This window comes from Phaseolus vulgaris, chromosome 2 (genome assembly GCF_000499845.2).
Source record: "Phaseolus vulgaris cultivar G19833 chromosome 2, P. vulgaris v2.0, whole genome shotgun sequence".
NCBI lineage: Eukaryota > Viridiplantae > Streptophyta > Magnoliopsida > Fabales > Fabaceae > Phaseolus > Phaseolus vulgaris.
Genome location: NC_023758.2, coordinates 28,232,623 through 28,246,156, shown reverse-complemented (window position 1 = coordinate 28,246,156; position 13,534 = coordinate 28,232,623). Strand labels below are relative to the sequence as shown.

At 33.9% G+C, this 13,534-nt stretch overlaps 1 protein-coding gene across 5 annotated transcripts; it reads right to left on the bottom strand.

Moving 5' to 3' along the window:
- Nucleotides 1-6,952: 6,952 nt before the first annotated feature.
- Nucleotides 6,953-12,963, bottom strand: LOC137811231 (homeobox-leucine zipper protein HDG5-like). Of its 5 annotated transcripts, none has more exons than XM_068612888.1 (12): nucleotides 12,761-12,963; nucleotides 12,291-12,541; nucleotides 12,037-12,200; nucleotides 11,773-11,890; nucleotides 10,943-11,134; nucleotides 10,183-10,656; nucleotides 9,538-9,639; nucleotides 9,239-9,451; nucleotides 8,952-9,120; nucleotides 8,352-8,620; nucleotides 8,128-8,223; nucleotides 6,953-7,876 (listed from the first exon to the last, which is right to left on the bottom strand). In XM_068612888.1, exons 2-12 carry the CDS (start codon nucleotides 12,426-12,428, stop codon nucleotides 7,433-7,435), a joined length of 2,379 nt encoding a protein of 792 aa, XP_068468989.1. In that variant the 5' UTR covers nucleotides 12,429-12,541; nucleotides 12,761-12,963; the 3' UTR covers nucleotides 6,953-7,432. The 5 variants fall into 5 exon arrangements, with proteins under 5 accessions (XP_068468989.1, XP_068468991.1, XP_068468990.1 ...); XM_068612890.1 differs by having other exon boundaries at nucleotides 12,037-12,197; nucleotides 12,291-12,456; nucleotides 12,761-12,928; XM_068612889.1 differs by having other exon boundaries at nucleotides 12,291-12,456; nucleotides 12,761-12,926.
- Nucleotides 12,964-13,534: the final 571 nt, after the last annotated feature.

Sequence of the window (13,534 nt, the reverse complement as noted above, 5' to 3'; positions counted from 1 at the left end):
CCGACAATGATTATAGCATTAGCCTTTTAGGCTATAATCAATGGTCGGAGGAAGACGTAGGAAGAATAAAATTGATTGCAAAAAAAGAGGAAAACAGAACCAAAGAGAAAAAGGAAACTAAATAATTAAAAAAAAAAAAGATATAGAAAGAAAAAGTAGCAGCTGGGTGGGAGAGTGGGCCTCAATCTTTTTTGCAGAATAAGGTTTGATTGGTTTTAAGATCTAATGGGCTGGGCCGAAACATGAATGATGGGCTGATTATGTTTACAAAAATACTAAAATACCCTTAATGAATTTTGCAAAAATACGAAAATGTCCTCAATAAAATTGAAATTAGGTTAAGGAAGAAATCTGCACCCAATCACAGCACCCTTCGTTTTCGCGCAGCAGCCGCCACGGTCACGACCACCTTCGTGCTCGCGCAGCAACCGCCACCGCCACCTTTATTTTCGCATTGAACACAGTGGGCAGCGTCGTCTTGTCATTCTTCCGTTCGCATTTCTCCTATGAGGCAGTTGTATCCATTGAGAATGCTGAAAAAAAAATATCACTTAGCTTCCGGATATAGAAATCCATAAGTCAAAAAATATACTTCCGCATGTCCACATCCAGAACACAGTTAACTATTCCAGATATGTACATCCGAAATTCCAAACCCAATTTTAGATATGTACATCCAGAATACAAAACTCAATTCCGGATAATGATATTCGTAATGCATTTCACTAATACGGACATATGTGTCCAGGAGCTTCAACTGCAAATGTTAATTGCTTACATATGTTTATATTCAAAATGATTAACAAAAACAAGGGCATAATGAGATTTTAAAAAGTTTGTCAGGTGCATGAAACAATTAATTGGGTGCAGGAAGTAATTGACTCAATGATGGTCCAATGAATAATGGTCCAAGTTCACTAGTCATATATTTTTTTGTCATTTCTTTTTGTATTTCCATATTTTCATATGCATTCATATGAATGATGAAAAGATCAAACTATGTTCTTGTCATTGTTGCCACCATCCCTTCTTATCCGTGTCCCCGTCACACTACCCTTATTTATATGTTGAGACATGGATTGACTTAAGAAAGAAAATGTTTCACATTGTGCAAATCATAAGACAATTCTATATTCTTCATTTTGGAAGTGAATATTTTTTGCCATAAAAAAAACTTTTGAATTATTTAATCTGAAAGACACTTCTAAAAATTGTTAATTTAGAAGACACGGATTAAGTAAAAATAACTTATGGATTGAGTAATTTAGAAGTTTTTTTAAAAAAAATAAATAAATTGTATAATTTGAAACTCATTTTTTATTTGAAAAAAGTATTTTAGATTGCATAGTAAAAAAACTTTTAGATTCTATAATCCAAAAGTCAAAAGTGACTTTTGAATTGTGCATTATTTTTGCAAAAAAATTACTTTAAAAGCCTCTTTTACTTCTACTTAATATAAAAATTGTTTTTTTAATAAACATGTATAATTAGGAAGTCATTTTTTACTTTCCAATTGTGAAATTTGAAAATTTTTATTTCATGAAAAAAAATAAGTTATGAATTTTATATTCGAAAGTTATTTTTTCATTAACCATAAATGCCAAAAAAAAAGTAAGATTTTTCATATTTTTAAAGTAATGAAGGAAGTTATGGATTTTTTTTTATAATTATGAAATCTTCCTTCGCCAGCCTGTTTGGTAGCACCCACAGTATTTACTTTTTACTCTGGTCATCCAGCAATTAAATGGAGGCAATAACTTTTTCTTATAAAAATTAATATTGTCACACATGTTTGATGTGTTATTTATATGATTGAAGATTTGGAGTGATGAACTAATTTTAATGCGAAAACAAGACAACTTAGAACTGAGTAAAATTAGAAGAGAGAGAGAATGGTAGATTATTGTATGTTCGGTGAGCATTAAAAACACAGAGAATATGCTATTTTCAAATTACAGTATTTTCGGAGAACAAAAAAAAAGTAATTATTGGAGTGAAGTTTACAAAGCGGTGAAGTGTAATGGATGCATTTAAGTATTGGCATGTGAAAGTGTAAATAGTAACTGCCGTCACAAATAGCACGTGGCCCTTAAAGTATCCAGTTTTAAGCCCAAATGTTAAGTATAAACTAGACGATTTGGGTAATTCCATGCGTTTCTTCCTGCACCCTCATATTTTTAATATATCCAAATTATTCTTTGATGTTTTTCATTGTTTTTTTAACTCTAGTTGAATCCAGAGACTTTTTGGATTATAGAATTGAGAAAATTTTTATTTTTTATTTTTTATATTCTGGATTGTTTAACGTGGAATACAAAATTTATAATCTGAGTAGAATCTAAAATGGATAATTTCAATATTTTTAAATCATGGGTGAAGAAGAAAATCATGGGGTGGAGAAAGAAATCCCTAAAGATCATATGCTCAGACCCAATGGGTTAGCTCGTTGTCAGTCTAAAAATTGGATGAGGAATGAATGTCTTAGCCCATTTAAGTTGCAGACACGAAAGTTTATACATCTGATTTTTTGGGATATTTCTTCCTCCACCTCCATATATTTCGTTCGTGTTGTATCTCCATATATTCCATAAGTATGAAGGTTCCTATTTTATTTTTTTAATAATTTTTAGATAGTATAATTCAAAAGTTACTTTTGACTTCCAAATTACATGTGAAAACTAGTTTTTGCTTAAAAGAACCTTTTAAAATTGCAAAATCAAAAGTGGTTTCTAAGTTGTATAATTTAAAAGTCAAAATAACTTTTAATCTGTGTAGTCTAAAAAATAAAATGACTTCCCAATTATATAATTTTTAGGTTCTTGTATATAATATAATTCATAAGATACTTTTCATTTCGTGATTACCAAATTTAGGAAGCATAAAATAGAAATTTGCATATTTATAAAAGTGTAGGACGAAAATATGAAAGTAAAAGAAGAAAATAGTTTTTTTTTCTTCATTTTGTAAGCACGCCACCTTTTTTTTTTACATGTTTGTTATTATGAAAGCTATCCTTTTTTTTATAAAAATATTTTTTATTTATTTTTGTATCACCTTCATTATTCTTTAAACATTTTGTTTTTCACTATTTATCTTCATTATTCTGTGAGCTTTGATTTTATACCTCCATCTTCAGTATTCATTAAGCATTTTGCATGTATTTTACCTTATCTTTTCTTTATAATTTCGTCAAAATTTCATTAGTTATATTTTTTTTATCAAACTTGATAATAATACTCACGTTTTCTATTAATGTATCAAACCAATACACAATATCGAGTTGTAAAATATTGACTTTTGTGTTTATTAATGTTTTTAAAATTGGACTAGGAACGAGTGAAAAGATTAATTTAAGATTTTGAAAGATTAAAGAAAAATGAAAATCGCATACGAAAACTAAAAAAAATCAACTTAAGGATAGAGCGTGCAACATAGATCTTTAAAGAGAAGAATTTTGATATCATAATACGAAGAAGAAGAGATCGTCTAGACACCGCAGATCGTCCAGCAGAAAAAGACGAAGATTGCGTCTGAGAGAAAGAAAGCGAAGTTTGCAAGAAAGAAAACGAAAGAAAGATACAAGACGAAGCACGGAAAGATGTTCATATATCGTACAGATGGTAAAAACAAAGGCAGCGTCTGATGATGTATAAATACTAATGAAATAAGAAAAAATTTGGGCCAATACAAAAAAGGCCCTAAAATGAAAACAAAAAGGCATATTCTCCCTGCACCCAATGAATTTTGACTGACACCCAATCGGCCATTTAAAAAAACTAAAATGTCCTTAATGAAATGAAAATTAGGTTAAGGATGTGCATCCAATCCAGGCACCCAACACAGACACAACAACCACCCGTTGTCGTTTTCATTCTTCTATGCGCGCGTCTCCGTTCACTGAGGCAACAACGCTTCACCTTCACTGAGGAGCGACGTCCATTGTTGTGGTGACTGAGGCAACATAGTTTGTGAGGGAGTTGGACAGTGACAGAGAACGAAGCCACTGGAAAAACGAAGTGACCTGAGAAGAAGACATGCATAAGGTTAATTTTCTCTTTGCCTAGGCGTTCCAAATATTTTATGTCGAAATTGCTTAATGACCTACGAATATTGTTATCGGAACGTCATTTTGTTGGTTCTGAATGTGTGGTATCCAGAAGTGTAATTTTCTACTGTGAATGCCTATGTCTGGAAGCAAGCTTGTTTGCACTGCAATGCTTAGTTTTGGATAAATTTATCTGGAACCCATTTTCCACTTACGGACATTTGCGTCCATAATTCATCTTTGTCTTACAGATATTGGTGTTCAGAATATTAAATTGGAAATTTTAATTTTATATGGATTTTTATATCCGCAATGATCAACAATGCCTTCCGGACTCGTGCATCCGGAGGCCAATATTCAAGTTTTCATCATTTTTCTTAATAAAAAAGACAAGGGTAAAATGGAGTTTTAAAATTTTTGTCGGGCGCTAGTCAAAATTGATTGGTGCAGGAAGCAATTGTCAAACAAAAAATAGCTAAGCCCAAAAATAAACAAACAAATTTAGACAAGTTCTTCCAACACTCAATTTTTTTGAACCTACACCTATATAGTTTTAAATTTCCAAAAATGCCCTTTATTCTATAAATGAAAAAAAAATTAAAAAAATTAAAATCTCATTTTAAATAAAAAAATCCTTAATAAAAAAAATTCGTTCCAAAATAAATGCAGAAACATATTTTAGAAAAGAAGGTCGTATTTTTAATATGTAACCCATTTTACTTAAGGACATTTTCGTCTTTCATAATAGTCATATGGTGCAGGAAGTAATTGCCATAAACACCAAAAGAATTACAAGGAAAAGAAATTCTAAAGATTTCAGTGGAATTGAAGGGAATAATAACATTTACAAAAGAATGAAAACATATTTTTTTTCATAAGGGGAGGAAAGAGAATAGTTATTATAGGTCTTTTTCATATTTAATATCTTTAGTATGACCCAAAGAATTTATTAAACTCTAGTTCCAACCTAACCTCAAAAGATTATTAGGTTTAGGGTTTAGGCCAAAAAATTATGAGGTCAAATGGTCGCCAGATCTTCAAGTGTCACACAATTATGAGGTTAAACACTTCAATTTCCAATGCAATGAAAACGTATATTTTCATTAATCAACTGCTACTTAAAACCAGGATGTTAAACACAACACAACTTTTATAAAAAAAATCAAATGAATTTTCAAGTCTGTGTATTAATCCATTTACTCCTTTTTCAAGAGTCCATTAATCTAGAGAAAAATAGTAATTATTTTATATTTTTAAAATTAAGTTTAGATTAATTATTTATGGAATATTTTTAAATACACATTCACTTTTTTATTTAAAAATAACATATTAAATGAAACTTAAATAAAAAATACCTGAAAATTAAATTTTAAAATATAAATATTAAATAACTTTTATATCTAAAAAATGATTTTATTATAAGAAAATTTTATCGTACTTCCTAGATGAAATTCACATATCATGAGAATGATCCAAGTAGCAGAGAATTTACATTCAATCTTCACCGCATAAGCAAGATTAGTAGCAGAAAATTTATAAAGTTAACATTAATTACATTATCATAAGCAAGATTAGTTTTTAACTTAATAGATGAGAGAATATGAGGACTCAAAAAACCACATTATACTTTATATCGGTGAGGATAGTATGATTGATATCACACCTCGATCTTTATCATTGGGCCGACCGACAGTTAATCAAGGTTCACATCCATTGGACCGACCGATAGCTCAAGTCCAATTACGCTCAACCAACAAGGTCAACGAAGCTAATCCGTGATTAGGAGTTAGGTAATGTAGCCCTAAGCACGGTTCAACTCCTTAACCTGATCCAATAAGGAAAGCCCATCAAAGGTAATATAAATAACATATATCCCAAGAATCAAGTATGTCATCATATATTGTGCTATGAGAATCAAGTACCGAAGGTATTTGCTAACTTGAGCGTCGAAGTGCCTTCTGCAGGTACCTTCCGAGTCTGGATTACGAGAAGATCGAGAGCTGAGGCTAAAAAGGAAGAGAAAAGGTAGGAAGATTGTAGACAGTACGAGAAATCAAGTTCTCAATAGTTCTCTAGATTCCAACCATCACACGAGAACAATAATTAAAAAAATCACTTCACTTATGTTATTAATAAAGTAATACTTATACTCTTTTTTATTTACATTTATATTTGTATTAAAACCGCATTTAAACATAATAATAGCTAAATAAAATTAACCATACATTTTATAGTTGTTTATTAGTTTTATATTAAAATAATGTTTTCTAAAAAATATATATTTTTATGATATTTTAATATATAATAATTAAATAATTCAGATTTTATGTTAATAACAATTTTTTAATTTAATATTTTAAAACTTTAAATTAAATTTTATAATTTTTAAATCAAAGAAGTAAAGTGAAGGACTTCTTATTAAAATATAAGAGGGATGAATGTGAAGATGTGAATGTTTATTTATAAGTTAGAGAATGTGAATATCATTTTATATATTATCTTTAAAAATGGGATAATGCTATTGAGATTTTCATGATGGATAACAAGTAAGTTTTTAAAAAGAATTTTTTCCTGATTGATGTCTATGTCCATTTGCTTGAAAACAGTGCGTTAGTTGAGAAGGTTTTAGTTCTTATAATAAGATTTGTCCTTTAGCCACCTTTTGACCTATTCAAAACGGTGGATACAGGGTGCTTACAGTGTGATTAAAATCTGCAGGTGATGATGATAACAATATCAATTTGCAGATGAGGTTGTTTAAGTTAGACATGTGCAAGAAAATGAATAACTAAGGGATTATTAGAACAATGAAGGTTAGAAAGGATAATTACGTATGCATATATAAATTAATAAGAGGTGTGAAGGTAACGAGAATAAGGTTTTCATAGGAAACAGAAGATGAAAACGAGAGAAAACATAAAGAAGTGAATTAAGTGAAGTTGAATGATGATAAGCATAAAAATAAACACAATAGAGGCTGACATAGAAACAAGAGTCAATTCCCGAACCACAGCACCCTTACTGAATGGTGAGGCCATGGCCTCACTCCAGAGCCCAAGGTACTATCTGGTGCGCTCTTGACTCCCTCAGTCCCTCTACCCTCACACACATAAATTCATGCGATTCCACATTGTTTCTCAATTCTTACACACATCCATTACTCACACCTTACATTTCTAACACGCTTCCCTACCTAATTAATAATCCCCACTCAAATCCATTTTTATTTTAAACTACTCTTACCCTCGTTATTGCTTCCCCCATCATGTCTAGAAAAATAACCTCATTCTTCTCCTCTTGGTAGTTCCTCTGGCCACAACTACAAGATCATAAATCCAAAAGGGTAAACAAAACTCGGGTAAAGGAACCATTTTGTGACTTTCCATTTCACCTCTTGGGAGGAGCACTGGCGGTGGGTTCAGTGCAAAGGAAATTGGTGCCATTCTCGTTGCCATTAGAAAGAGCAGCTTCAATTTGGTGCAAGGTGTTGCAGAGGTGGTTGTTGATGGCCGTGACACTTGAGAGATTGAGCTTTGCAGAAGGGATTGTGCTGGCGAGAACTTGCAGCCCCATGGTTAGGAGGCAACCTGAGTTGAGAGATGGAGGCTCTGAGGAGTTAGCATTGATGGGTGTGTCAACGTTGGGTGATGATAGCATTGGCACTATCGTGAAGCCTTGGGGGAGAAGGGCAATGCAAGAAGGGTCCTCGCCACTCATGGCTAGCTGGATGGAATCCACATCAATGGTGGTGTATACTACCAAGCTTCCGGACTGGTCGGTGCAACTCTCTTGCAGCATTAGCTCTACGTTCTGGGATGAGTTGCTTGCTACCTGCATATATGTAACAATAACCTACGATTTAGAATAGAAAACCTTTAACATTGTATTATAACTAGATTATTTCACATCAAATCAAAATGTCCACAGCAGTCATCCTCTCCATTGTCTAACAGGAAACAAACAACATATCAGGAAAAGGCATTTTTCTGTTAGTTGTTATTTCTCTGAGAAAATACGTATGTGTACTTTTTTTAAAGTATTTCTGGTATAATGATCTAATCACTTATTAAAATTGATCTTACATTTATGCGAAGAAGTGAAATGCAGTTTCCTGGATGTGAGCCATTTGCAATATGAGCCACTTCATTCAATGAGTTCCCATTTGAAAGAGCATCCATCTGCCAAAAAAAAAATAAAAATTCGGGTATTCATTACTTAACCGTTAAAGTGCAATGGATTAAGAATTGAATTTGAATTGCAATCGATGAGTAGAATATTGGGTGGGGAGAAGAGGGGTTTGCACTACCTGAGATCTGTGGCGTTCGTCTCTGAGGAGATCAAAGACCTTGGTATGAGAATAGGGCAACCAAGTGGTTGAAACAGCACTTAGAATCACACCATTTGGTTGGCCAGGCTCCGTGACTTTCCTAGTTGTGATTCTGACTGTGTCTTCAGGGGAATCTGATATGGCTGTCCACGATTGACCACCAGAGGTACTCATGTTAAGGCCAAACGTTTTTATCATTCTCTGGGCTAGTTTCATCAAGTTCTTTCGCGCTTCTGGCGAAGGTATCACTGCAATTGTAGTACAACATATATGTGTCACAAGTTACTATCATATATATATAGTTGTTGAGAAATTATTAATGGACACATTGTAGTAATCTATATCTAAATAGATGGAAGAGACAGAAATATAGAAGCTATATAGGTGATAAAATAAAGAGGGTCAATTAGGCGTACAAACTCTAGGAACGTTCATGAATCATTACTTATATTTGTTTGTGTGGTTTCCCTAGCCAAGTTTTAGGTGTTTCATATACACAGTCTCCTTGTTAATTACTGAATTAAAAATAACTTGTTGAAATTAGTGCAATTAAGATTAGAGAGATAAGATTTTGAGAACCTCCAAGATCTGATATGTTTCTGGCCATGAGGCTGGCGACCCTCTCGCACTGTCTCTGCAAAACTCCTAACCAACGCTGTGCTCCGAATGCCATTCCACTGTACACATAGTTGCTGAATATCTGATGCACAGGTTTCTCTTCTACTTTTGCGTGCTCAACCCATGTTACCTACATATATAAATACACATAATCGAAGCATAACGATGAAATTAGGTATATGCATACACACCAGAAAATGCTGGCAATGAAATATATAATTAGAAGCACCAATGGGTTTAGGACTTACCCTTGAATACCCATTTGGCATATCTTGAATGACGCAACCAGAGGATCTCCTGCAGTATCTGGGATATGAAGGGTGAAAATTTTGGTGAAAGCTGTCAACAGGAAAATCAACAATGGCCCAGGTTCCCTCCTCAGCATTTTGTTGACAATAACGAAGAAAATGAGTCTCACGAGTGGACACCAAAGGAGAAAGAACTTGAAATTCTGCGGACATCTAGAAAAATACAAGCAATATATCAATAACCTAGCTAAATTATATAACGTAGCATTTCAATATTTACAAGCAACGTGACACTATACCAGCTGAAGAGTCCCGCTTGCATGACCAGAAGCACCAGAAGATATGATTTGGACAGTTTTTGCTCGAGACACGATTGTAGGAAACAATTCCATCCATTTTTGCTAAAATGTAAAAGGACAGAAGTCATCAGAAAACAAATCCAATTAGAAGGGGCAAAGGAAAAGAAAAGAAAGAGCTTTCATTATATAGTTAAGGTTTAAATTGACAAAACTTAAATTTCACCTTTTGTTGTTACTAAAAGTGTACAGACATTAAGGTAAATGATATTTTACAAATGAAAAGGTGTATTTGTATAAATTTTTGTACAAGAAAGAAACAGATAGAGAAGTGAAAATAGTGTGGATAAAATATAATTGATCTGTAAAGAGTGATGGAGAAAAAATAATGCTATTAAAAATGGAGCAAAACATTGTACAAATGAAGTGAAAGTTTCTAAAAATAATAAGATGAAGGATGATATATTTACAAAGAAAAAGAAAAACAACTTTATTCTGAAATGAAATGGAACAATTTTAAAATTGTATTGGTGAAATTATAATAAATTAGTATATTTCAATTTACAGTTTTCAGAATAACATTTTCCGATGAAAGAAAAGGATTTACTCAGAATGAAAAAGGGTGCTAAAAACTCAGCAATCACTTACACCATCAAGGAAAGCATCAACAAGAGTGACGCTATTCATTATAACCACAGAAGTGTCACGGCTAGCTTCAGTCCTCAGTTCACTTCGGTGTTTGAGATTCTGAGGCCAAGGAAATATCCTTGCGTGCTCTTCAAAATTTAACACTTCCCTTTCACCCTCACTGCTTCGGATCCAAAGTGGCTCGTTTGTCTGACACATCTTCACAAGTTCCGCCATGGAAGAAGCCGCGAGCTCCAAGGCCAGAGACTTTTCTTCCTCCATTAAGACTCCTCCACCCTCAGAAAATGGTGAAGCTTCGGGAGGCAGCATTGGCACAGGAATCATTTCTGTGCAAGGAGCAACAGAATCCGAAAAGTGCCTAGGATACATGTTCATATCCAAATCCAATGAAGGGGCCATGAGAGTAGGACCTGCTGCCATTGTTTGCAATGAACGCCCAGTATACCTTGAAGTCAGGCAACACACACGTTCTAACTGCAAAATCAACATTCACATTAATTCTAAATGTAAAGTTGAAGTTTACATAACTTAATTTCTATATATGCATTATTAATTAATCAAAAATAGTATAACTATCTATAAAACTGAAACGTTAATTTGTTGTTTTGTGGACTGTTTTTTCAACTTCTGTACTAACCATCAACTCCATTTCCAAATTTTAAGACAGTTTTGTACAGCACAACGAAAATTTGATCAAATATTTGTTGAATGTGATTCTGAGAGAGAGAAGTTTTAATTGAAATAATGGTAATAAATATACCTCTTCTCTTAAGCGGGCATTTTCAATGCGAACTTGGTGTTCATCCAAACCCAGATCAGCACCCATTATGCATTGGCCACCACAATTGGGACACATAACGTTGCGCAGTGCAGCTTGTAACCGATAGTTCTCGCTCTTTAGAGTCTCATTCTCGGCTCTAAGTATGATATTATCTGCCCGATCTTGTTGTGCCTATGTCCCAGAATTGATAAAGTCAAACATGAATTAATGGCTAAAGCAAACCAACCAAAGACTCTTCCGTATGTTTTGTAGTCTTACAACATATATAGTAATGAGGGTATAATCTTCATGCATATAATTCGATAAATCCTTCAACATAAATGCTTTTAAAATTTATGGCGGAGAAAGAGAAGACCGAAGACCCTTCATCATCCATTCAAACCCTAAAACCGTAATGATAATAGCAATAAATATGAGTACCGTTTGAGACCACTTGGGACAGGTAGGGTTTAATGCGTACATTAATGGAATACAGACTGTATGATGGACTTACCAAGAACCACAAGTAAATGAGAGTTTCCCCTCTTCCTTTTTTTTTTCTTTTATTTATTCACATATATATGATGGGTTTTTTTAATCTATTTTCCTGTTGCACTGTTGATGTAGCTGTTTTATTAGGGCATAGGAAAGTTTTAATGCAAGGGAAGGAAACGCGGTTCATTGGGAAACGTGCTAGCAGTATACGTTAGATTTAATGGGTGGAATTAAGAGCATGTATACAGTTTAGGGTTTGGTTTTATTATAAGATAGTAAAAGTGAACGTTTTAATGGAAGCTGAGAAAAAGCATGGTAATTAAGTTGCAGCGTACCTTCATCTGGGTTCGACGGTTCTGGAACCAGAACTTGACCTGGCGCGGTTTCAGGCCCAATTCATGGCTCAGTTTCAGCCTCTGCTTATCATCTGGGTGAGGACATTCCTTGAACAAACTGCCAAAGTTACATTTTACACATGCAGCAAACAATGAACAACAAGTTAAAGCCTTGAATTTCCGTTTCATAGCAAGAAAACAAAAAGACAGAGAAGAATAAGGGAAAGAGAAAGAGAGATCTAGAATCATATAGCATATTCTCACGCTTCCATTTCTTGGATCTGGCGAGCAGTGTGCCTGTGATAACGCTTCTTCTTTGTGGGTTGTTCACTCTCTTGTTCATTCCCTGACTTGTCTTCAACCTGTTCACTTCCTGACCCACTCTCCATCTCCTCCTTCCCTCGCAGCATCCCATCTTCTTCTTTCTGCTTCAAAAACAAAAGGGTAAATCAAAGGCAAGAAGAAAGAGATTGAACAGAAACATGCAAAAGAAAAATAGTTGATGAGTTAATAATTACCATGGAAGGAAAAGGTTGGAAAGGCATGGTGGGGATGAAGTTGAAGTTAGAGTTCTGGATCGAGGAGGAGAAGAGAGTGTCGGAGTTCACTACTACGTTCCCTCCCATACTTGACATAACTTGGCAATCCCCATACATTCTTCTTGCTTTGGAGAACCAACTTCACCTGTGTGTTGTACTGTTTTTGAAGGTGCTAAGAGAGAGATAAGCTAACCAAACCAAACCTTACTTCAGTTGAGCCAAACCTGTCTCTAACACCCCACAACAAAAGTTTCCCATATCAGAATCCAAACAATAAAAAGCTTTAAACCATCAAAACATTCTCATTCAACCCCAAAAACACAAGAGTGTGAAATATTCCAGACTAGACTACCAACCGACCAACCCAGCCCGGAATCTTAAAAAGATTTTTTAGCATGTCACATGATATGAAAAAAAAATGAAAAAAAAAGAGTTGAGTTACAACATACCAGAAGGAGTTTTGTTGAATGATCTTAGTTGAGTTGAGAGTTGAGTTGTGTAACACACGCACACAAAACACACAAAAGGGGACCCTCTCTTTTCTCTTGATCCCTCCTTATCCTACTCTCTTTCTGTTCCTCTCTCACATAATATAATGCTCACATTGATACTACTGTGTTGTAATAAATCGGTTAATTCAATAATTTACTGTGAATGGTAAGTGCAGGTCCACAGAAACCGATCACTGCCACTTACTCCGTCGGCTGTTACATGCCACGTGCTGCTCTCTTAATGGCCATTCCAAACGTTTCCCACACCCTTCTCCAAAGTCAAACCTTTTTTCCTTTCAACTTCTCCCCACGCGCTTCTGCCTCCTCACAATCCACCACACCTACACGCGCCTTCTCGGGGGAGATATCTTCCGTGGATGTGATAAGAACAAAAACCTCAACCCTGTTTATTACCATTATTTTTAAATGCTACTACTAATAATCACTTATGATTAATCAGTATTCCATTTTTTAACGCTTTATTGGAAATAGTTCTCACAGAAAATAACGTTGTAAAAATATATCTTTATTTTTTAACCTCTTAGGATAAGTTTATATAATATCAATTACAGTTTATAATAACATCTTTTTTTCTTAATATTAATATATAGGAGATAATCATGATTAGAAATTGAAACTACATAGTCTCTTTAATTATTTATGATCTTAGTGTGTGAATTTGTGAAGTTGAAAGAGAAAGAAAAGAGAAGGGGTGGATTGACATTGGAGATT